A 26,498-nucleotide genomic window follows, 5' to 3' on the forward strand; every position below is an offset into this window, starting at 1 on the left:
CCCATACCTTTTACTGCTAGGTGAACAGGGGCTACACATTAAAAGGCTTGCTCATTTGCCTCCCCGCTTCCCGGGACTTGAACCCGGGCCCTCTCGATTGGTGTGTGTGTGTGTGTGTGTGTGTATGTGTAATTCACCTCGGTCGCCTGCTGGTCACCCAGCCAGTCTTCCCCATTACGGAGCAAGCTCAGAGCTCATAGACCGATCTTCGGGTAGGACTGAGACCACAACACACTCCACACACTGGGAAAGCGAGGCCACAACCCCTCGAGTTACATCCCGTACCTATTTACTGCTAGGTGAACAGGGGCCACACATTAAGAGGCTTACCCATTTGCCTCGCCGCCCCGGGACTTGAACCCGAGCCCTCTCGATTGGTGTGTGTGTATGTGTATTCACCTAGTTGTATTTACCTAGTTGTAGTTTTACAGGGCCTGGGCTTTATGCTCGTGTGGTCCCGTCTCCCTATCTACACTTATCCAATCTTACTTTAAAAGTATGCACACTCGTTGCAGACACTACTTCTTCATTCAAACTGTTCCACATCTCAATACATCTTTGCGGGAAGCTATACTTTTTAATATCACTTATACATCTTCCCTTCCTCAGCTTCTTACTATGCGATCTTGTGCTTCGACTGGCAGATTCTTCTCTCAGGATCAGATACTCATTGTCCACTTGATCCATTCCGTTTATCAATTTATAAACTTGTATGAGATCCTCTCTCTCCCTTTTCTGTTCCAGGGTTGGTAGATCCATAGCATTTAGTCTCTCCTCATATGTCATCCCTTCAAGTTCTGGGACCAATCTTGTCGCCATTTTTTGTAGTCTCTAGCTTCTTTATGTGTTTCTTTTTCTGAGGGGTCCACACTACTGCATATTCCAATCTGGGTCTTTTTATAGTATTTATCACTTTCTTTATCATTTCTTTGTCCATGTAGTGAAATGCTATTCCAATATTCCTTAGCAAATTGTATGTCTCTCTGAAAATTACAACAATATGGCTTGCCGGTTATTATTTTCTTCCATCGTCACCCCCAAATCCTATTCCTTTTTTACTTTCTCCAGTTCTGTTTCATCTCCCATCTTATAGATTCCCACTGGTCGTCTTTCACTCTTTCCCATTTCCATGATATGGCTTTTGTCCACATTGAATTCCATCTCCCACTTTTTACTCCATTCCCAGATCTTATTTAGGTCTTCTTGATTTCATAATCTTCTTTTTGCTTTATAACTTTGCACAGTTTCGCATCATCTGCAAACAGATTTATGTAGCTCCACTCCTTCTGGCATGTCATTTGTATAAATGAGAGAAAGTATTGGTGCCAATACTGACCCCTGTAGCACTCCACTTTCTACTGCTCTCTACTTGGACTTCATATCTTTGACTACCGTCCTTATTTCTCTCCCCATCAAATAATAATAAATACTCTCCATTTGCTTTTTCCAAATTCCATGACTTACACTTATTCAGATTGAATTCCATTTGCCAAGTTCTACTCCATCTACCAATTTTATCAAGATTCTCTTGCAGTTTCATAGTCATTTACATTTTTCACTCTCCTCATTATCTTGGCATCATCTGCAAACAAATTGATATGACTCTCAATTCCTTCAGGCAGGTCATTCACATAGATGCCGAACATGACTGGTCCCAACACTGACCGTTGAGGTACTCCACCAGTGACCTTTAGCCAGGAAGAATTACTATTTCTTATCACTCTTCTCATTTCCCTCTCAGTAAGGTAATCCTTCATCCATTCCAATAATTGTCCTCTAACTCCCCCATTGTTCTTAATCTTCCATATTACCTTGTCAAAAGTTTTTTTTTAAATCTAGGTAAACACTGTCTACCCAACCATCCCTTTCCTGTACAGCATCTATTACTTTTGAATAAAACGACAACAAATTTGAGGAGCATGACCTTCCTCTTCTGAAACCAAACTGACAGTTTGTCAATACATTGCTGCTTTCTAGGTGTTCCATCCAGGCATCTTTAATAATTTTCTCACACAGCTCCCCCACTACACTCATCAGTGATACTGGTATATAATTTAAAGGGTCTTCCCTACTACCATCTTTATATATAGGTACAATGTTTGCTCTTTTCCAGTCCTTCAGTACTTTCCCTTGCAACAACGATGTCTTCACCAGGCCATGAATCTTCTCTGCCAACTGTTCCCTACATTCTTTTAGTATCCAATTTGAAATTCCATCTGGACCAGGTGCCTTATTTACATCTAGATTCTCCATCAGTCTCATAACATCCTCCTGATTTACCTCTACTCCAATTAGTTTATATCCATCCAATTCATTATCTGCTAAGTCAAAATCTCCTTCTTCAGTAAAGACTGTTTGAAACCTTTCATTCATCACCTCAGCCATTTCTTGTACTTCTTCATATAGTTTTCCATCAACCCTCAGGCCAGTTATACCCTCTCGTTTCTTCATTTTTCCATTTATATGTCTATAAAACAGTTTTGGGTTACTTTTACATTTGTCCATTATATCCTTCTCATAGTTCTGTTTTTCAACCCTCATAATTCTCACACATTCATTTCTAGCATCAACCTAATTTATCCATCTACTTTACGTTTGCATTTTCCTCCATCTATCCCATGCATTAGTCTTGCACTGTCTAGCTCTTTCACATATAGCGTTGTACCACTCCTTCCCTTTTTGACAGTTTATTCTTCCCTTTGGTACATATTTCTCCACTGCAGTATTATATATCTTGATAGACTTGGTCCATTTCTCCTGCAAATCCTTTTCATCTTCAAAACATTTCCAGCTCACAGCCTCAAAGTATCTCTTATTTCTTCAAAATTTGCTTTATTATATCTATATCTTTCTATTTTATACCCCTCATCTATTTTTAATATTTCTGTACTCAGACTTATTTCAACTAGTATGTGATCACTTTTTCCTAATGGACATTCATGATTAATTTTTTCTATGATCTCTTCGTCACTGGTGAACATTAAGTCCAATCTGGATGGTTTATCCTTCCCACTTATTCTAGTTTCACAGTCAATCCATTGAGTCATTAGATTATCAACAGCCCAATTCATCAGTTTGTTACTCCATGAATTCTCTCATCCTCGAAAAGTTCCTTCCTCCCAATTTATTTCTTTGCAATTAAAATCTCCATTTAATTTATTGTATCTTCCAACAAAGCCTCATGCTCATTTCTTGTCCATGCATTCGTCAGTGGTGGTACGTAAACCCCTGCATATATCATTGACTTTCCATTAGCATTTTTCACTTCAACCTGCACAATCTCAGACTTGTTTTTGCTTGTTTCCACTTTGTCCACTCTAACACTTTTCCTCGTTAATATCATCACTCCACCTCCTCCCTTACCACATCTGTTTTTCAACCATATATCATAATATCCATTTCCAATGTCCGGTATTTTCCACTCATCCTTCCTCTTTGTTTCACACAATACTAACATATCAGGCTTAACTCTTGCTAGGAACTCCTCAATCTCTACATTTTTGACATCAATCCATTAACATTAGTATAACAAATTTTGCTTACTTCCTGATAAATTTCTTTCTCAATCTTAGGTCCCTGACTCTCCAGTAAAACAGCTCCTTTTCTTTTTCTGTCCTCATATCGTTTTTTTCGCTTAGCCTCTGTGACCAATTCCTTTACTCTAGTTCTCTCCTACTCATCCAAATCTTTGTTGATCCATACATTTTTAAATTCATCATTTTCAGCTAACTTCCATGACCCATTCAATACCTCCTCTGCTTGTACTTGAATTGCGAACTTTGTTTTTAAGGATCTTTCCTTCTGTTCCTCAAATTTCACAATCCTATGAAATTCCTCCACCAAATTTATTGCCTGAATTCCCTCCTCTGCAACTGTCATTAATATGTTCTTAATTTTCTCCTTTTCCATTGCTTCTCTCCCAGATCTATTGACTATCTTCTCTTCCCTTATCCCAAACACCACCACACACTTTACCTTATGCACCATGTCCCTCACCAGTTTCTTCTCTTCCTTAATTACACTGATTACCTTATCTGTAATTCCTTGCTTCTCTTTCTGCTGCTCCTCTATGATTTTCTTTAAGGATTCTTCATTTCCTTCCCTCTGCTTTATCAATACAGACTGTTTCTCCTCAGCCACCTTAACTGACTGCTGAACCTTATCATTGTGCTTTCTCACCTATCATCATCTCACTCTTCAGCTACTTCTTTAAATTTCTCCCCTCCCTCACTACCACATCTAGGTGTCTCCAGGGGTTGTATCCTGCTTGCAGGTTCCTGCTCATTTTTGTCCACAGCAACTTTCTTTGGTTTTAACACGGAGCTCCCTGCTCCGTGCCCTCCATCGCCAGCGATGTGTGTGTGTGTGTGTGTGTGTGTGTGTGTGTGTGTGTGTGTGTGTGTGTGTGTGTGCATTTGTGTGCATGTGTGGTGTGTGTGTATGTTTATGTCATTAATTTGTGGATGTCCACACTGCAAGTGTGTGTGTGTGTGTGTGTGTGTGTGTGTATGTGTATTTACCTAGTTGTATTTACTTAGTTCTATATTACAGAGTTTGAGTGGGGCTCATAGTGACCTGTCTCCATATACATATTTATCCAATTTTTCCTAAATATTTTGCACACTTTCTGCTGCTACAGTCTCTTCACTCAAGCTGTTCCAAATATCCACTGTCCTGTGTGGAAAACTAAACTTCTTAATGTTTCTCAAACACTGACTTTTCTTGATCTTTTTGGAGTGTCTCCTGTTTGCCTACCTCCATTCTCCATCAGTGATACCAGGTCTTGTGTATCTATCTTTTCCATATGGTTAACTAACTTATACATCATTATTAGATCTCCAGCCGAACTGCATGGTACAGATAAGGTGGTGCCGCTCAAGGTGCTCAGCGATTCGCAAGGCCACGACGATCTCCATCACAGGCAGCAGGGAAACAGGGCGATAGTTTTTTGGGACACTTTTATCACATTTTTTATGCACTGGCACAACACTGCTGGTTTTCCATATTTGTGGCCACGTACTGGTCTGAAAGCACTAATTGAACAGTGCAGCGAGTGGGTGGGCCAGTTCACTAGCACACTGGCGAAGCAGTCGAGGGCTAATTTTGTCCGGCCCCACAGCCTTTTTTTCATCCAAGTTCAGCAGTACCTTCCTCACCTCTATTTAATTTGTTTTCACTGTCACTATTTTGTCCTGCACTATTTCTGGGAGAGTGGGAGGAGCTTTTTCAAGGTTGGGGATGCACATTTTTCCGGCAAAGTGTTTTGCCAATACATTTGCCTTGTCCTGGGCAGTATGAGCCATGCTGCCGTCCCCCCCGCACAAGAGAGGGGATGGTAGTGACTCGTTCGTCCCCTTTTTGTTCTTTAACTATACTCTCTCTCTCTCTCTCTCTCTCTCTCTCTCTCTCTCTCTCTCTCTCTCTCTCTCTCTCTCTCTCTCTCTCTCTCTCTCTCTCTCTCTCTCTCTCTCTCTCTCTCTCTCTCTCTCCTACTTAAAACTTCATTTATTCAATGGATAATGTTTACAGTATCGTCAATTCTGTGTTTATTGGAGCAGCCAGTCTTCTGTGGATGGCTATATTTGTACACTGCAGCTGATTGACAGTCCCAAGTGAGGGTTGGGAATGCAGTAACGTTCCGTGGAATGCATCCTCTGAGTTTATCTATTTATATTATCTTTTTATGTCTTATTATGTTTCTGTGCAAATTATTATTTATAAATACCTTTTTCTTACCTAAAAACAAGTAAAAAAATAGTAATAGTGGTGCTCTTTTTGGGGAAGGCTGGGATGGAATAATGGCATTTCAGTGTATTTCAATGGGGAAAATTTTTTTGAGATACGACCTTTTTGAGATATGAGCTCTGTCACAGCATAAATTAAACTCATATCATAACATAACATAACATAACATAACATAACATAAATAATAGGATAACAAAGGGCCACCAGGGCCCATCTAGGTTATCCTGTATCAGTCGCACAGCAACCTCGTCATCAGTACTTAAAGATACACTTACAAGTACACAATACATTATATATTAATTCTAAATATTTGGCCCATTAACAGGGGTAAGTCCTGCAGCGAATTCCTCTACAATTTGTGGTCCCCATACATGGGGATCATGTCTTGTTTAACTATAGTAAATTTCTTTTAAAAACTATCATGCAGCACTATACATAATTATAAATCTAATAAATTTAAGTGCTTATCTAATCTGTTTTTAAACATTGTCAAACTAGTGCTATTTACAACCGTCTCTGGCAATGCATTCCAGAAGTCTACCACCCTATGACTAAAGAAATATTTTCTTATATCTAACCTGCAGCCTTGCTTTCTAATCTTCTTGCCATGATTTCTAGTCCTACTTCCCTCCTCTAAGGTAAAGAAAGATCTCACATCTATGTAGTTTGTATCTGAGAACATTTTAAATAACTCTATCATATCCCCTCTTATACATCTCCTCTCAAATGAAAACATGTTTAATTCCTTTAATCTATCTCTATACTCCAGGCGCTTCAAAGCTGGTATCATCCTAGTTGCTCTTCTCTGAACTGCTTCTAACATGTTGATATCCTGCCTATAGTGGGGTGACCAGGTCTGTATGCAATACTCTAAATGGGGCCTAACATAGGAATTATATAAGCTACGCACCACTTCCTTACTTCTATAACTAACATTTCTATTTATAAAACCCAGATCCTTTTTGCCCTATTTCTTGCTTCTAAACATTGCTTTGAAAATTTCATAGTCCTGTCTATCACTACTCCTAAATCCTTTCCTTCCTCTACTGCCTCTAGCCAACATCCCTCCATCTCATAGCTAAAGTTTGTGTTGTCTTTACCTAAATGCATAACCTGACACTTTTTAGAATTAAACTCCATCTGCCACCTGTCTGCCCATGCTATCAGCCTGTCCAGGTCTCGTTGTATTCTGTAATTGTCCTTTTCACCCTGTACTGCACATGCTATCTTAGTATCATCTGCAAACTTTGATACTTTGCTACTAATTCCTATATCTAAATCGTTAATGTACACCAAGAAAAGAAGAGGTCCTAGCACTGATCCTTGGGGTACCCACTAACCACTTCCTTCCACTCAGACATTGCCCCATTTAATACTACTCTCTGTTTCCTATCAGAAAGCCATTCACTAATCCAATCAACTAACCTACCCCCTATCCCATGTAGTCTCAATTTGTACAATAGCCTCCTATGCGGTACCTTATCAAACGCCTTGCTAAAATCTAGATATATAACATCTATGCTATTTCCATCATCTAACTCCTTGGTAATATATTCTAAGATATCGAGCAAATTTGTAAGACAGGACCTCCCTGATCTAAAGCCATGTTGGGTATCTCTAATTAATCTATTCTCATTTAAATGCTCCCAAATACTACCCTTAATGATTTTCTCTAGTATCTTACATACAATACTAGTTAAACTGATCGGTCTATAATTATTCGCATCATCCTTCCTACCTTTTTTAAATATTGGAGTAACATTAGCTAACTTCCAGTCCTGTGGTATCTCAGCAAACCTAAGTGATCTTTCAAAGATTAACTTAAGTGCTTCAGAAATACTGTCTACACCCTCAAGGTACCGCTGCCACCCTGGCTTTCGATGCCGCTGCTGGCCGCACACTACCAGCAGAGAACTTTGAGACGTCTATGCCTGACATGCAGAGCATAGTCTGGACCCAACGAGTGATAGTATCTTTGGCAACAGATTTATGGGGTTTTATGAAACTGATGAGGAGTCTAGCATCAGTGTGCATCTCACCCTTTCTAAGTTCTTTAGTCACATCAATGTACTTCAGTAAAGTGGTACAGACACATAATCTGGGGTCCTTAGGGTAATGATAGAATGTGACCCTGTTGATATTAAAATTTGGTCTGGATTGTTTAAGAATGCCCCCCAACTGTACTGAAATGGAGTGTTCACTAATGAGCATGTCTTTGATCAACAGTAGTTGTAAGGTTTGCATTCTGGCAGCTTGTGTTAAAGCCATCAACAGAACCAATTTTAGAGTTAATTCCTTAAGAGTTAAAGCATGTAAGGGGAAAATGGACCTTAATTTCTGTAAGACGGGTTGCACGTCCCATGTGTCAATGTACCTGGGTTTAGGAGTCCTAAGGTTGAAAATCCCTCATGAATATGACAACCAAGGGGTGGTTCCCTGCCCTGCAACCATCCACCACAATGCCGAGAGAAGACAGGGCAGCCCTTGTCGTGTTGAGACACTCATAACCCACACCCCCTGTGAAAGGTTTCAGTTAAAAAATTTGCCATGTTACTTATAGTTGGAGTAGTGGGATTGACATTCCATCTACGACAAAACTGCGACCACCTCTGGACGTGTGGGCAGTATTGTCTTTCAGTGCCTGGTTTCCAGGAAGCAAGTATGATGTCAGCAGCTGCCGCCAAAACTCCTCGTTTCTGCAAGTATCCCCTGATAGAAGGCATGCCATGAGCCTCGTGTGGGACATAACGGGATGCCGGTCTGTCATGGACGGGTGGTCCTCCTGCTCGTTATCAAACGTGGGTAGTCTATTAACAACTTGAGCAGCATGCCCATCCAAGGTTGGGATGGCCACAGAGGAACCACCATCCAGCCTCGTGCCTGCTCCACACGCAACTTCTGTAGGCACCTAGCAATTAATGAGAATGGGGGGAAAATGTAAGACAGATCAAATTTAGACTATTCCAAGGAAAAAGCATCAACGTATTTAGCCTCAGGATCCGGTTTCTAAGAACAGAATGTAGTAACCTGTTTGTTAAGCCTAGAGGCAAATAAATCAATGGATGGTGTCCCAAAAACATTACACAGAGTAGTAAAAATGTGTGGGTTGAATTTCCACTCATGCCTGTCATTACTTGTGCAAAAGGCAAGATCAGCTACCTTCCCTGGTATGTGTGAACATGTAATCCATGACTTGTGTTCCAGACACCAATCCCAAATTTGGGAAGAAGCATCATTACAGGACTTGGACTTTGTGCCTCCCATTTCATTAACATAGTTTATGGCAGTCGTATTATCACAAAAAAAACTAATGTGTCTACCTTCCAGCTCATGTGCAAATGCCTGCATAGAGAAAAAAATAGCTTTCAGCTCCAGGATGTTAATATGAAGCTCTTTTTCACCCAGGGACCAGGTGCCACTCGTAGTCTGACACCCCAAGTGACCCCCCCAACCTAAAGTGGAGGCATCAGTAAATAAGTCAATGTCTGTGCCTGACCTAAAGATGTGTGTCTGGTGCCTGTCCATGTTGTCTAACCACCAGGAAAGATCTGGTTTCATGTCAGCAATAATATTTAATTTCCTGTCAAAGTTACCATGCTCCTGTTTCAACGCGGCAATCTTGCCCACTTCCAACTTCCTATAGTGAAGTTTACCTAACTCCACTGCTGGCATTGCAGCCACCAGAAGGCCAATCACCCTGGCCACCTCTCGAATGGAAGTAACATCTTGACACAAAAGACTTGCACATCCTTGGCGAATTTTGATTAATCTACGCTCAGGTAATGAAGCAGTCACGAACTTGATGTTAATGACATTTCCTAGGTATTCAATACATTTTGTGGGGGTGAGAACAGACCTCTCTACATTGACACAGAACCCCAACCTCTGCAACAATGAAATGGTAGCCTGAATTGCCTTAAGGTGGAAATTCATTAATTTGGTCAAAAAAATTGAAAAATTGGAAACTTGGTACTTGGGTTCGTCTCTGGAGAGGGAAGCCATGGCCGAAGTTGCCAGGCACATAACGCACTGCTTACCTGGTAATGGCGGGTTTAAGGGGCCGGCCCTTTCAATACCCAAGCGTGCATACGCCCCTTTTTCTTCTAGTCTTTGTTTTGCTTGTATTTATTATTTTTTTTGAGCTGTTTTATTTTTTTTTGCATGATGTACGATAGTTTAGTATCAGGCAGTGAGGGTGAGGAAGACGCTACTCCTCAGTACCAATCGATACAGCCTTAGGGAGTGCGTGCGTGCAGCCTACCTGTTGATCGTATTTTACACGTGTTGGGTTCCCAAATTGTGACAATGCCACGTGTAAGGCCATGATGTAACATGGCCTGAAACTATCTAAACAGCCACTACCAGCCTCCAAGCAGTTGTCAAGGGATTATATAAGTACATATCTGAGTTTGGTACATATTGGAGTGAGTTATTTTTTTTTTTTTATACCATGTGGGCTTTTCACGGAATTTATGGGCTAAAGGGATACTTTTAGGGTACCTCCTATCTTAAAGCCCACCTGCTAGGAAACCGTTGCCCAGTGAGGAAGCGAGTTATGTGGGGTTTTGAAGATGTTCACAGAAAATGCGTTTTCTCGACTTTCAGTTTTTCAGCATATACTGTTGAAGAACTTTTTCAGTAATTGGTCAATTTCAAAAATTTTTGCAGCAAAATGATCAACAACCTCATCTTAACAAATGCTAGCATGATAATGCATGAACTCACTCAAATAAATTTACAACAGGCTTATAAACTCAAATTTTGATGAAAAAAAGGTAACAATTTGGCGTGTAATGAAATTGTTATAACATAGGTTATGTGTATGCCGATGCTAACATTTATTTGTTGTTATGTATATTATATGTGGTTAAGAGGAAATTGCCACACTGTTATTAGTTTTGATTTTATAATGGTATTTTGAATTATTTTCTTATCGCCGAAAAAATATTTATTGCAAAAAAACTACGCCACATTTGTGTACCAAATTAACACTGAAGACGTACACCATAAACGTACACCTTGTGTATAAATATTATTGAATTCGGTGAAAAAATAGCAATGGGAGAGCCAAAAAACTGATATTGATATCGAGTCATCGAATTACCACCTTAAGGCAACCTGAATAAGAATTACTGCAAATCAATGTGTTATCAATAAAACTGGTGATAGTGTATCCTTCCTTCCTGCCTTAGAGTGGCAAATACTGGCTTCATCAGCTTAGTGAAAAGCCGAGGACCCTCAGAAATGCCATTAGGGAGGCAGGTAAATTGATAGATAACACCCTGCCATGTAAAACATAAAAATCTTTGTTGCTCATCTGCGACCTTAACAGAAAAATAAGCATGCCTGAGATCAACAGATGCCAGAAAATCACCCTTATTGATAAGCCTAATGGCCTGTTCAAAATTTTCCATTTAAAAATGCTTATAGGGTATGTATTTGTTTAATCTCTCTAAATTAAGGACCAAGTGAAATTCCCCGTTTTTCTTTTTTCTCAAGAAAATGGGTGAGATGACCTTCTGAGTTTGCTTGTGTGTAACTTTGATGACTTTAAGCTGTAAAAGTTTTTTTATTTCACCAGAAATTATCTCTTGTTGCATTTTGTTTGTGCTACCCTCTGTTCTGCTAGCGTGGGAACGAATTCTGGCGATTTAACGCCAACATGGCCTCTACCAGAGCAACAGGTGGTACTGGTGGGGGTAAGGACAATGGTGGTGGCGGCAAGGACGAAAATGGGTGAGGGGAACGGATGGAAAAATGGGAGTACAGACGAGGAAAGCATCACAAATCGTATGGTGTGAGTGAACAGGAAATAATTATCAAGATGATAGATGAAGGAAGCAGAAAGTGTGACATAGTTAGAGCGTTAAATGTACCAGAGTCAACAGTGAGGCGATTACGAAAGACTAAAGAGGATATTAAAAAGCAAGCCAATCTTCACTCTATTTGAGGTTAGTTACAGCCTTTATATCATGTCTTATTAACTTTGTTTGTTGTTTATTGTTCTGTTTTGTACATGTGTTCTAATATGTGAAGGCAAAAGATTTTATTTCAGCTCAAAAGATGGTATTCTAGGGGTCAAAAGAAGGACTTTGGCAATGACCAAAGACTGGTTGAGGCATTTTTTAGGCTTTTTTTATGGTATAAAGAACTCGTGCTTGACAAAATTCTCATTTGGTGGTACACTAATACTCTGCTTAACGAACGTTCGTTTAACGAATTTCCGATTTAACGTACTATGTAAAGTTAGACCAAAAAGTCTGCATAACATACAACCACATCCGTTTTAGTGAATTTTCTGGGCTGGCTCCCCGCCTCCATCCTAGCGCTCCTGGAGCTGGATCCAAGATTCTTTAACAACGTCAGAGCAACCTCCTGCTGCGAAATGGCTTCCATGAACGCTTGGAGGGATGGTGACAAGGTTGCTATCAGATTGCTCTGAGGTTGCTGGGAGCACCACCTCTGGAGGTGGTGTTACTGTCTTATATATGCATTTATGTTCACAAAACAACATTTCTATTAGCTTTTTACAAACCTTGCCCCCAAGAAAGGATTGTTTTGTAATGCATAAAGTGAAATCTTACATGGAATACCAAAAAATAAAGCAGAGATGAAATCGGCCACAGACGAAGTGGAGACTCACGGCGACTCACCCACTTCTTGTGACCCTTTTAGCTTGCGTGTTGTCTTTCACCACGATATTAAATTTATGTTTCCACTCCTCTATTGCCTGCTATAATGGACATCATATCATAGTATTCATATACGCTCATGCCATGAGGATAACCTCAACTCCGTGGCACTGAGTGATAGTGAATTACTAATGAAATACCGCGGTATTTCATTAGTAATTCACAAAGTCGAGGTTATTCTCATGGCATGAGTCACAGATAACAGTAGATCTGGATTTGACACGGGACTGCGGAGCCGCGCCGCCAGTGCAGTAACGTACCCAAAGCAGTCGACTGGTAGTACGCGGCAGCTGACTTTTAAAGTTATAATTTTGTAAAGTCTAAGGTGCATTTTTTAAGGTAATACTTATCATTACTAAATACCGCAGCAGTGGGAAGGCGTGTGCATTTGTGGAGGCTGTGAGGTACACCTGATTAAGTGCTCGGCGGACCTATACCTGGAGGAAACATTACTATTATTATTATTATTATTATTATTATTATTATTATTATTATTATGTATATATTTGTGGCAAGTTGTATACAACCATGTCTACTGCGAATGAGTCATTTTAAAATCTCAGGTGAGCAGCGAGACGGCCAACGGTTTAGCCAACGGACAGTCACTTAAGTCACTCGGTTCAAGTCAGTCGTGCTAGGAATACCGCTGCAGCCAAGAGTGAGGGGTTATAATTGTTACGTGCATGTTCAGGCATTTTGACATATCTGTGGAGACAGGTAAACAGTGAAATGTGAATGCTGTTGAAAGTTTTGTCCAACAATGGATTTACAGTGAAAGTGTGAAGAGCTTGTGTTGAGGCTCACATGAAAATGTTATTATGCGCGTGTGTGATGCAGTCGCTAGTGATGTCACTGTGCAGTGAGTAATGAAGTACAGTGAGGTGAATAAGGAGTGAACATTGTGAGTGGTGTAATGCACACAGATTTAACATTGTGAGTGGTGTATCCAACCGTGACGTGTGTAGGGTGATGCTGAGTGTTGTATGCGGAGTTAAGTCAGTAGTACAGTGGAGAAGAACTGCTAGTGGTGACTTGAGGTGTACAATGTGAAACACTACAGTGAAATATAATGAGAGGTCACACAAAATGGCAGAGTTAAAGGCTGTAACTGGGACGTAATCCGAGACGCGTGCAACTGGTGGTAGTGACTGCAGTTATTACATCTAGTGCCATATAGATAGTCAGTTTGGGAAAAGATAGTGACCCTGGTGAAGAACAGTGACATGTTATTGACATCACTGTGACATGGAAGTGTACTGTGGAGTGCTGTTAAGTGTTAAACTCACCTGATTAATAACGTGACTGCAACAAACCGATGAATGATTAATAGTGACTAGAATGGTAGGAAACAATGCCTAGGCAGTGACTGATAGTGACTACTGCGATATATTTCTTCGCGCTAATGATGTAAAAAAAATAAAGCCCGTCTACGCGCTTTGTAAATAGTCTTAAAAAAAAAAAAAAAAAAATTGCATTTATGTTAATGAAATTATATAGAGTACGCTAGTGCAACATCTGTGACATATATAAGGGGATAGTAAGACACCAACAGTGATGTCCACGCCAAGCACAAACCTGGTGTCGCCACAGGAGGTAACACACGGTCACAGAGTGATGACGAGGCGTAAACTCACAGGTGTGAAGAAGAGATAAGCAAGTGGACAGCCAAAATCATGTAAAGTAATTCCTAAGTGATACAAAATTTGCATTTTGTGTTCGAAATACAGCTGTAAGCTTAAAGTTGTATTTAAACATCCACCTGGTAGGCTACTATATAAATTCTCATGTTTGACTTGTATAACTGTTGTATGGATTTAGATATCGCTTTCAGGCATTGAATTATACACAGTTAGCTTGCTTCACAGTGATTTTCATAGATTTATGTAGGCTAGGAGCTGAGATTTCGAGGTTAGAAATTTAAGGTCCGTTCTCCGGCTTTGGGTACGTTACTGCAGCGCAGCGATTTTCATGTCAAATCCAGATCTACTGTTATCTGTGCATGAGCGTATATGGATACTAAGATATGATATCCATTATAGCAGGCAATAGAGGAGTGGAAACATATTTTGATATCGTGTTGAAAGACAACACGCAGGCTTAAAGGGTCACAAGAAGAAGAAGAAGCGGGCGAGTCACCGTGAGTCTCCACTTCGTCTGTGGCCAATCACATCTCTGCTTTATTTTTTGGTATTCTATGTAAGATTTCTCTTTATGCATTACAAAACAATCCTTTATTGGAGGCAAGGTTTGTAAATAGCTAATAGAAAAAAAAAAAAAAATTTAACCCATGTGGTATGTTGGGGACTGGCCCAGAATGCATCCCCCTATTTCCATTATTTCCTATGGGAAAATTACGTCCGCTTAATGAATTTTTGCTCTACGAACAGCTTTGACATCCCCTATCCTGTTCGTTAAGTGGAGTATTCCTGTAGTTTCACCAGACTAATTAATTCGCCAAGTGCATATCTCTTTACTCCTTCATTATACTTGTCTAGAATATATCATACTTGTTTTGAACTGTCTTCCCTTGCATAATTTCCTTCCACTCAATACTACCAAAGTAGTTACTTAACCCTATATACATAATTTGACTTGGTGTGGTTCCTTAATTTTTGCTTGTTTCCCTCAATGCATTTTAAAAATTCTTGATCCTCTACATAAATTTCTAGGACATTGTGATCACTTTTTCCCATTGGGATATGATATTTGATATTTGGAGAAGGCTGTGTTTTTTTGTGAAAACTAAATCCAGTATTGGTGGTTCTTCCCCCTATACCTTGTATTTTTTTTTTTTTTTTATGCAAGAGGGAAACTAGCCAAGGGCAACAAAAAATTTAAAAAAGACCCACTTCAAATGCAAGTTCTCTAAAAGAATGGAAAGAATTAGCTGAAGGACAGAAACAAATGTCTTGATACCTCCTTCTTAAAAGAAATCAAGTCATAGGAAGATGGAAATACAGAAGCAGGCAAGAAGTTCCAGAGTTTACCAGAGAATGGTATGAATGAATGAGAATACTGGTTAACTCTTGTATAAGAGAGTTGGACAGAATAGGGATGAAAGATGAAAGCCTTTTGCAACGAAGCCACAGGAGGAGGAGAGGCATACAGTTAGCAAGATCAGTAGAGCAGTTAGCATGAAAATAGCGATAAAAGATCGCGATGCAACATTTCACTGGTGAGAAAGAGGTTGAAGACATTCAATAAGAGGAGAGGAGTTGATGAGACAAAGAAGCTATTGATTCCAGCCTGTCTAATAAAACTATGTGAGTGGAACCCCCCAAGCATGCAAAGAGTACTCCAGACTCTTTCACCCATTGGTCCAATGTGTTTACCACTGCCAGTTGTAACACTTCCTCCCCCAGCGTCCAGGATGACTTCTTGTATTCATTTCTTCCCCATTTACATGTTTACAGTTTAAATCTCCCACACGTAGCACTCTTCTGTCCTTCCTTAACATATTGTCCAACTTAGCACTTCCCTTTGCATTTCTTTATGTACATCAAGCATCCATGTATTAGTCTTGTGGCACATATGCAACTATGGTACTCCTTTCTTCCCTCCCACTGTTCATAATTGTTATGCTTAAAACCTCGGCCAGTCCATCTCCATATTGTACCTCCTCCACGTATATATCTTCTCAAGTCATTATCAGTACTCCTGCTTTTCCCTTTCTGTCTCTCCTCCAAACATTATATCCCTGCTCTTTAAAATTCACTTGGAAATCTTCACTTAACTTTGTTTCTTTTATACATACCACATCCGGTCCTTTTTCCTATATATAGCCTCTCATTTCCAAGCATCCTGATATAAATCCATCTATAGTTGCATACATCACTCTTAATGTTTTCCTTCCCCTTCCTGAATATACCATTTTCTCAGCCTCATGTCTAGCACTCTCCAGTAGAATTTCTTCTTGTTCTCTTTCCTTTTCTCGTTTTCTTCATTAGCTTCACTTCTCAGTTCTCTCTCTTTTTCCCTTTATACTTGATTCATCTTTATACTTTGATCTTTAAATAGGCAGCAGCAACAACTGTACCGTCCATATTCTCATATCCTTCCATATATTTTCTCTGCCTTGACGTAAGCAAAATTTAATGTAACTTTGGAGACTGGGTCATTAATCTAGCCCCCTCTTCCCCCATAACACTAATGATGTGTTGTGGGGTATTGGGTGTTATCAGGTGTGCTGGGCTTCTTGGTCGGGTATTGGCAGTGTAACCTACACCAGAGCTGTTTCTTTGTGTCCACCTTGAATGGTCATTGGCTCGTGTGTGTGTATTTATCTAGTTTTACCTAGTTGTAGTTTTACAGGGCCTGGGCTTTACGCTCTCCTGAGAGGAAAGTCATATATTCTCAGAAATGAAATATAAAATCATTTTAATTTGAAAAAAATTCTGTAGTCAGAGGTTTTTAACATTATAGTTTTGAAGTTACAGGATAGATATGATTGCACATCAATATATATAGGGAGGCAGTGGCATAGTAGATAAGGTAGTAAGCATTGGATCTGGCAGATGTCCATGCATAGGTTTCAGTCCCGTCATGTATCGTCTTGAAACTTTGTCATCCATCAAGTGGTTTAAAGTTGCCTACATGTCACCATGATACATAAGTTCTAGGTGAAGGTGTAATTGCCTTACACCAAAGATGCACTTGGGTGGTAATATGGACCTTAATATGGGTATCACTATAAATAAAATTGCCAGCACCACTAATGGGTGGAAGCTGAACAGTACTTTGTGGTTAAAGAAGAATAATTCAATTTAGTAACTGAAATACACTGAAACACTGAAAGCATGATAATGTTCCTGGGTCCCTGCGACCCATCAAAATTGATCTCGCGACCCATAGTTTGAGAACCACTGGTCTATAACATAAAGAAATATATAAATAAAAAAGTATTGTCTAATCAGTCATTGAATATATCAGTATAACTACCTATATATCCTAGTACACTACATAGAATGTACGTACATAGGTAATTATTATACCTTTATGGAAAATTTGTACATGTACATATATGATTAGGAGAGTAATGATAACATTTTGATGTTATTCTTATTTTTGTCAGCTCGCACTTGACATTGAGAATGAAGCTTATGAACACAACAGACTTCTTGAAGGGATGGGCAATGACTTCTCAGGAAGTGAAGGACTCATGTCTGGCAGCATCAACAGAGTCAAGAATCTCCTTTCATCTGGCCGCCAGAACCGTAAGGCTATGTGTTACATGGCAGGTTTTGTTGTGGTTTTTCTTTTTCTGTTTTGGTACTTGATTTCTAAAGTTTTTTCTAGCACGTAGATTTATAGCACAGAGTATGTTGTGATACATATTTGTGATTAATTTCATTGAATCATCATTGTCATCATATATGTGTGGTTTGTTTTATTTAGTTACCAATGACATCATAAGGTGTGAAATCTGTGCAAGCATTTTTTTTTCTTCAAGCGAACTTTAAAAAGTTGTGTAATAAAGGCTGCCTTACTCTGAGATATATCTATATGTTCATTCTTAACTTTTCCTGAGGAAGTTTCACTTTGAAATACATAATGTAGGACAGTATGTGTTGCTTTGTAATTTCATGTATTTTAGATTGCTTACAATGTTAGAATAATTTGATATGTGAAATATTCTTACAGTTTTTGTGTTTTGATACTTGTAATCTTAATAATGATGGTGATGATATGAAAGAAAATATTTCCTTTTTCAAAACAATAATGTATGTATTTCACTCATGAATCTTGCTCAACAGTTGAAAATTAATATAATATATATAGATATATAGTAAATGACTTTAGCAAATATTTTTTAATGGCAACTTTTGTGGTCTTTGGTATTTGTTCACAGTGATCTCTTATCTTGAGAAATTACTTCATTACATTAATAGGAAACACATAAATAGATTGAAAAGCATTGTTAATGGTCTAGAGTTCTTCCAATAAACAACAATATCTCCAGATTAAATTGTAGTGTGATTTTAAGTTTCTTGAAATTCTAGAGATCTATTTGAAGATACTAATTAATTCACCAAATTGTATAAGGGTGAGTGCACTTGGCTCAGCCCAAAAGGACCATGATACAGAAGCCAGGCAAAGCATTTTCCTCTCCTTTCATACTGAAGACTTTCCACCAGCACACCTTCAGCCACCATGATTGATACTATTTTTGCCCTGCAATGGAATCACATAGATTTATGATGATTGTTAGAATAATGATGAGGTTGAAATTATTAATCATCCCAGAAAACATCTCTCACTTATAGATGTATATTTAACAGGCTAAAGTGTCCTCTGTTCATGGGGAAGCATTTTAATGTTTTCTTTTTAGTATAACAGTGTTGTACAGTTATACATGTAACATATTTATTTTCAAGAGAGTATTGAAACCCTTTAAAGAATATTTTTAGGCCATACTCTTTGATGTATTATATACATTATTATTGGTGTTATTCCCATTAACTGGCAGGCCTCAGTTCCATGACTAGTGAAGTTGAACCTGTATCTGAAATGGTAATTTTATATATAAGATAAAGGTATTGTACATAGGACCTTGGGAACCAAAGATGGAAAGCATTGAAGGTTAGACAACAGAGTTTTTAAGGGAAAAGGTGCTTGAATCATTAGTGTTTATGATGAAAAATTAAGTTATCTTAAAAATCAGAAAAGGATCTACATACAAGTGAAATTTAGACAAAATAATTAATTAGTTCAAGTTAATTGGCAGAAAGGTGCTTGTGTTTTGTAAAACTGGATGATGAAAAAAAAGTTCATAAAGCGTACAGTAGTATGTCAAGGAAAGGTGAAAGAACAAAATGTGTGATGATTGATGTGGGAGAGTACTGTGCATAGCATCTTAATAAAGTAATTGCTGCCAAATCAAAATATTTACATAAAATGAAGTTTCAAATTATCTTTATCCGGTAAATTCACAGTTACGGTATTTGGAAATTACTACCTTTGATTCGATATACAGTAAAAAAAATTAACAGATACGGTATCCACTCATCTACTGTTTTTCTTTTCCTGTTATTGCATCCAAACACTGAGCAATTGTTTGGCATGTTTAGTTGTTTACAGCACTGTGGAGAGTTTGATGAACACTCCAACTAGCCTAGTGTCCACAAGCAATATGTAAACAACACGAAACCTCAGGCGTCGGGCCAAAGTGCGCGAATGTCCTGCCAAAAGTCAGCTGTCAGTGACCACTGAGCTGGAGTGGCGCGGGAAGTGTGACGTGGATGATGTTACAACAACAATCAATCTCTTCCCGTATTTCCCATTGAACACAAGTGAAATCCTTACATGTGTTTTTTGTGGATATTATCAAAACACACAGGCCCCAAAACGTTCTGCAGACACTGCTGGAGTTGACAAGGCAAAGCAATAGAGAAGTAGTCTGCCCACTCACCGGAAGATGAGTAAGGGCTGAAATCCCTACTGTCCCTTACTTAGCCTCGGGAGGGACATGATCTGATAGAATATATGGCAAGTGAAAGGTGAATAAAAACTTTTTTTTTTTATTTTTTATTTTTTTTTTTGCCCAATACTTTACATTTTTTTTTATATGACTATTTTCATGTATTTTAATTTCTGTAGGGGTGGCTTTTGATGTGCTGAAACACATTCCCTATTATTACATGTTATAATGGGTTTGGTATATGGTAATTTTGATTTGCAGTAAGGTTTTCAGGAACACATATGTACCGTATAATGAGGACTTACTGTATATGAATATGGAAGTGTCATAGAAAACCTCTAGTGAAATGGGAAGACATAATGCTGGAGTATGTCAGAAAAAAATGATAGAATGAGAACATGATTAGAACATACAAGGAATGGCCAGAACGAATGGTTGAAAAACTCTTCCCTTGTGGAACTCCTAGGAAATAGATATACATAGATAGATCTGCAACATTTTTGTTAAATCTTCATTCCAGGAAAGAAATTTTGTATGTGCACAACTACTTCTAAATATTTCAGTCATGCATCAGGAGTATAGGAGTGTACAGGACTGTATGCCCTTCATAGCATGTTTTCAGTGCTGTAGCCAAGTATGCATACATGTGGAAATCGTGAGATATTTTGCCCTGTGAATATAAACACAAAAATTGCTCACTATATTCCCTATATGTTGCTTGAATTTCTGAATAGATTTATAACATTTTGAATACTTTACCATTGAAAATATGTGATGTGAATGACCCATATCAAAAATATTTTTCATAATACAAAACAACTTTATATGAAAAGACAAAAATAACTGACATGAATGTGTGAATATAAACAATTATGTGTAGTTTAGTGACATTTGTTGAAATATAAAATTTTCATTATTCTTCTCTTTATTTGTTGATGATCCATAATTGTACACAATGGGCATGGCAGTCCATTCTAGTTTTTTTTTTTTTTTTTTTTTTTAAGAACTTGTGACCGTAGCATCCTAGAGATTATGAAATAATTTTTCATACTTTGATCTAAGTGATACAGAACCATAATGTGTATTTTTACCTACTTAATTGTAACATTCGGAAAAGGAGGAGCTACTGCTGTCACAATGAGAAAATAAGAATCTATCAGGCATGCATTTGGCAGTTCTTATATGAAACTTTTACCTAACTATTTCTACTTATCATCTCTATCCATAAGTTTGTCTAATTTTCCAAAGCTTGATAATATCTGAGTAGTAACAACCTGATTACTGAATCCATGCCATTTGTTTACCACTCTATTTGAAAACCAGTTCCTTCTTACCTTTTTTGTAAAGAAAAAACTTTCAATCATGAACCCATTATTTCTAGTTGATGAATGAGAATTTTGTTTTTTTTCTATGTAAGAGGGGAAATCTGGTCAATAAAGCAATTAAACAGAAAGGCCCACTTAGATGCCAGTCCCTGAATAGGTCCAAGAAAGTTAGCCAAAAGATTTGGAAAAATGTCTTGAAACCTTCTTCTTAAATGAGTTCAGGTCATAAGTAAATGGAAATACCGAAGCAAGCAAGGAATTCCAAAGTGTACTAGAGAAAGAGATGAATGATTGAGAGTACAGGTTTCCTGTGCTATTTCATGGTTCATTATCTGATTTGATTAACTGGTCATTATCCAGGTAACTTTTATCCAATTACTCATTTTCCAATGTCAGGGTTTGTTTATCCAGTTAATCGGTCCAGCCAATAATCGTTCGACCCCTAATTAGAAGTGCTGAAATTATGGTCTAAACTGAATAAAGTATAGATGGGAAAGTGATCACTAATTAAGCTAAATATAATACCACTCATTAAATAATTATCAACATCGCTCGTCCAGATGTGATCTTTAATTGATACTGAGGTTTTGGTCACACGTGTTAATTTGGTTATTGTAGAAAAAATTAAGTATTGTGAAACATATGCACCAAATTTTGTGCATGTGTTTCTTCATGACTTAGAATGTTAATGTTAAAATTACCCATAATGTAGATGGGTATTCTTGTTGCAGTCAAGTTAATGATCACGTCATTAAAAGTAAAGATGAACTCTTCAATATTGGAATCCCAAAAATAAACTGACAAAGTTGAATTAATTCCAAAACATAGATTTTATATGATGGAATTTTAATGAGAAATCTTAGAGAGAGAGAGAGAGAGAGAGAGAGAATCCTTGTGTTGTTGAGTGGAGTGTCCAGAAATCTAAGGTGATGGTGCACAAGTGGCTCAGTGAAAGACATGACAGTGACACAAGCTAGTGCAGTGCAGTGGTAAAGACACGTTACATGGCATAAAGTGACAGTAACACGTGAATCTTATCATGCTGTGCTTTACTTTTTCTTTTCTTTTTCTTTAGTATAAAACTATTAGCATAAGAGTCCTTGTACTTTAGTAGTTTATTTTTGAAAAACTCAACACCAGTTAGGTTTTAAGATAGGGAATACTCCCAACACTCCCTTTAACCTATAAAAGATTACCTTACCTTATAATGAATTGTGTCAATAAAAAAAGAGACAGACAGAGAGAGAGGGAGAGATAAGATGCATTTATTTTTGGTTGCATTTTTTATGTGAAGAGAACGGGCATCATTGGAGAAAACGGATGTAAACCAGAGAAAGAGAGAGCGCCCCAAACACCCTTTCAGTGTAACATCCAAGCGCTACGTGCCTCTCATCATTATGGTGACTCGAGGCATACTGATGGCTGTGTATGACATTTTCTCCTGGGAGGGATGCATGCATAGTAAGGGCAGTACACTAATTTTCAATGGACATGATTTCTGTAGAACACAGATCATGTACCTCGAGAAGATCATGTGCCACCCTTCCTGCTGATCGTAACCAGAGAAGAAATTCCTGCTATAGTCTTCCATATCTAAATGTGGCTTTCTGGTGGGGTTCCTTAGGGAATAGTTGGCCTTCCAGCTCTGCCAAGTCTACTTGAACTAGCAAATTAGAGCTCCATGTTTATACGTAAGAGGCATATAAAATGCTTTAGCAAAAATCCAGTATCATCATATATTAAAAGAACATAATTAAAAGAAAAGTTAACATTCCATGCTTACGATATGCATATCACAATAACAAATACCAGTAGCCAGTGTAACAATGTTGCTGTGAAAATGTAATAATCTTTACCAACGTGTTCACCATAATCCTTTGTCAGACAAATGGTGCAACAACTGTGTTCCATATACAATACGAATGAAAATCTAAAAAAAATAGGTTATTCTAGCTACAAGATAAAATATTTTTTACTCCATTCACACAGCAACACTCATTACTGTCTAAGGTGCAGCCTGCCTGCAAGACACAGTGGGGGACAAGGTCATGTGTCATGGTGTTAGATACCTATCCCACACACACACACACACACACACACACACACACACACACACACACACACACACACACACACACACACACACACACACACACACACACACAAAATTGGATAAGTGTAGATATGGAGACAGGGCCACATGAGCGTAAAGCCCAGACCCTGTAAAACTACAACTAGGTAAATACACACACACACACACACACACACACACACACACACACACACACACACACACTAAGCAATGTGCTTGGAGTGAGAACCGTCATTGATACTAAAGGGCGACCAGAGCAAGTGAACGAGTGTACAGAGTGAAAGTAGCCTGGTGGCGTGTACATAAGAGTGATTGGAGGTGTGGGAACCTCCGCACTCCAAACGACAGAGCGGGAACCACACAAAGGGCAGTCATAACAGCTGCCAACGCATCCCACCACACACACTTAGCTACCAGTAGGCCCCAGTGCACACCACCACACACCCACATGCTCCCAGGAAGAGTGAAATAAAATGGATAGACCGGTAAGAAATAAGTTACCAAATTCAAAATATGCCGATGAGGCCCAGGGAGCAAAACCGAAAGTGGCCAGTCAAAACATGAATCCATCTTCAACAGGAGCAACAATGCAAGGTAGACTGGTAATGTTGGAGAAGAGATCTGAGGAGTTGGTGAAGGAATTAAAAGTTCAGAGGAGTGAGGAGGAGCAGGATAGAGAGTTCCGCAAGGCTTTGAAGGAAAGAGTTAAGAGACTGGAGGAAAATGAAAAACGATTGGTGGATGAGAATGCACACTTGAGAGTGGAGGTTGAAAAATACAAGAGCTGGTTGGAGGAGAAAATGGAGAGAGTAGTAAAGGAGAAAGATGACTTTAAGGAAATGATCAGTGAGCAGAATGAAAGGTTTGAAAGGGAATGGGAACTGAAGAAAACACAATGGACTGAGTCGAGGGAAGCAGAGATGGTTGGATTGCAAGAAATAATTAAAGATCAGTTGAAGGAAGACAAAAAAGAAAGGTCCAAGGAACTGGTTAATGTTATGAAGAATAAGGAAACATTGATAAGAGAAATAGCAGAAAAGAAGAAGAGTGTGTTGATATTTGGGATGAAAGAACAAAATATAACATATAAGGCTAAGAGAATTAAGGAAGAAATAAAAACAGTAAGAGATCTATTAAAAAATCTAAATGATGATGAAAAAAAAGACCTACAAGAAGAAGTGGAAGAGATCCATAGACTGGGTCCGTATAAGGAGGGAGTAAGGAGACCAATTAAAGTAGTACTGAAGTCACAACAATCTGCGAGGACATCTTATATAGAACATCAAAATTAAGAGAGGTAGAAGGTTGTAAAGAGGTGTGTGAGGAAAAATAGAAATGAGGAAGAGAGGAGAAGATATAAGGAATTGTTGGAAGAGGCAAGAAGGAAAAATGATGAACGGTCTGAAGAGGAAAAAGAAAAGTTTTTTTGGAGAGTTATAGGAGAGAGAGTCAGAAAGTGGTATGTGGAGAGAAGGAATGCAGAGGAACCCCTAGAGGGAGCAGTGGGTGGACCGTAATGTATACTAATATAGATGGGATACTGTCAAGTAGATTGGAATTGCAAGACTATATGATGGTGGAGAAGCCTGATATAGTGTGTTTGACTGAGACAAAATTACATGAAAAAACAAAGGTAAATTTGGATAATAAATATAATATATGGAGAAAGGATAGAGAGTAAAGGTGGAGGAGGAGTTATGATTATGACGAAGGAGATAAATGTGGATAAGGTTTGGTATGGGAAGAACAACGCAGAAGTGATAAGCATAAGGTTAAAAAGTGATGGAAAAGAATTAATAATCATGGTGACCTATGTACCTCCTAAAACAAATTCTTGGACATTAAGGAATACGACAATATGATCAAGGATACTTTACAGAGTTTGGAAAGTGTATTAACTGGAAAAGAAAGGTGATACTAGTAGGAGATTTTAATTGTAAGGAGGTGGATTGGGAAAATCTAGTAAGTGGTGTTGGAGAGGAAGCATGGGAGAGAGATTCTTAATCTAATGATGGAAAATATGATGGAACAGAGGGTGAAGAAAATACTAGATATAGAGGAGATGATGAACCGGCTAGACTGGATTTGGTGTTAACAAGAGAAGTGTACCTATGTGGGGATATACAATACAAATGTCCATTAGGGAAGAGTGATCATGTGGTTATGGAAATGCAGATGGCAATAACACAGCGAAGGAAAGATGAGACATACAGGAGTGGTAGATTGAATTATAGAAAGATGGACACAGAAAGTTTGAAAAATTATTTCAGAAAATTAGATTGGGAGGAGATGTTACAAATCAGAGAAGTGCAAAAAAATATGAGATTTTTATGAAATATTATAAAGAAGGAGTTATGAAATTTGTACCAAAGTATAAACCGAGAGAGGAAGGAAGAAAGGATTGGTTTAATGCAACTTGTGTTAAGGCTAAAGAAAAGAGAGATGTGGCTTGGAAAAGATGGAAAAAGAGCAGGAATATACTAAATAAGGAGAATTTCACTTCACATTATTTAAACTGACGTCACCGAGGCAACAAATGAGATGTCTATGCCGCTCCTCGTCAGTCTGTTGTTCGTCCTTGTCTGGTCTACACACGAGCTCGGATCTCAGGTTTTTTGCCGGCTGCTCCTCGGAGCCTGCTGCTGCCCTTTTCTTTGCCTGCTTCTCCTCGGAGTTGTCCTGGTCAGTTTTCACCTTCTCCTTTACCCTGCGCTGCTGATACATGGTGGTATACTTCTTGATCTTAGGATCATGTTGGCTTATTTGCCCTGTTGTCGGGTGGCCCCGTTTGCAGATGGCGGACCCAGCAGGCCTTAGCGATTCGTTGTTTTTGGGTGGCTTTCCACGGGCAGGAAACGCCCTTGCGAAGATGGTGCTTGGTCTGATGTTCAGCAGGGAAAAAGGGACCGCCGTGACCCTGGCCATGACAAAGCGTTTCAGTTGGCTTCGATTCGTGGCGGGGAGTCAGCCCGTGATGTCAACTCAGCTGGCCCGTCCCTGGAGGATCGTGTCAGCCATTTGGGTTCCATCGTGGCGGACCTGATTGCGGAAGGGGTGAAAACTACCTGTAGTAAGGTGAGGTTGCCCAGCAATGTTCCTAATCTGATTGTGCCTGCTACAAATGCAGTTATTACCAAGGCTCTAAGTGTGGGGGGCAGGCTGATTGATGCTCGCCTGGTTTTCACCAAGGGCCTGCTCTCCAAGGGCCTGGTTCCGGTTGCCCAGTG

At 38.8% G+C, this 26,498-nt stretch overlaps 2 protein-coding genes across 8 annotated transcripts in view; one reads left to right on the forward strand and one right to left on the reverse strand.

The window, feature by feature from the left end:
• The window catches only part of LOC123520691 (BET1-like protein), an 84,214-nt gene that overhangs the window by 41,236 nt on the left and 16,480 nt on the right, over positions 1-26,498 (forward strand). For 6 of the 7 annotated variants that reach the window (XM_045283213.1, XM_045283208.1, XM_045283214.1 and 3 more), the window contains exon 3: positions 17,509-17,650. In XM_045283213.1, the coding sequence (XP_045139148.1) occupies positions 17,509-17,650 (142 nt within the window). Of the gene's footprint in view, positions 1-17,508; positions 20,778-26,498 lie in introns of those variants that run through there. The other variant, XM_045283211.1, reaches the window with a different exon arrangement.
• Positions 8,543-9,804, reverse strand: LOC123520690. The gene has a single exon (XM_045283207.1). The coding sequence runs from the start codon at positions 9,766-9,768 to the stop codon at positions 8,752-8,754; it is 1,017 nt and encodes a 338-aa protein (XP_045139142.1). The 5' UTR covers positions 9,769-9,804; the 3' UTR covers positions 8,543-8,751.

Source organism: Portunus trituberculatus, chromosome 47 (genome assembly GCF_017591435.1).
Source record: "Portunus trituberculatus isolate SZX2019 chromosome 47, ASM1759143v1, whole genome shotgun sequence".
NCBI classification, from domain to species: domain Eukaryota; kingdom Metazoa; phylum Arthropoda; class Malacostraca; order Decapoda; family Portunidae; genus Portunus; species Portunus trituberculatus.

Coding starts and splice junctions, on each gene's coding strand:
- LOC123520690 (XM_045283207.1), bottom strand. CDS start 9,768: ATGTGCCTGGCAACTTCGGCCATGGCTTCCCTCTCCAGAGACGAACCC.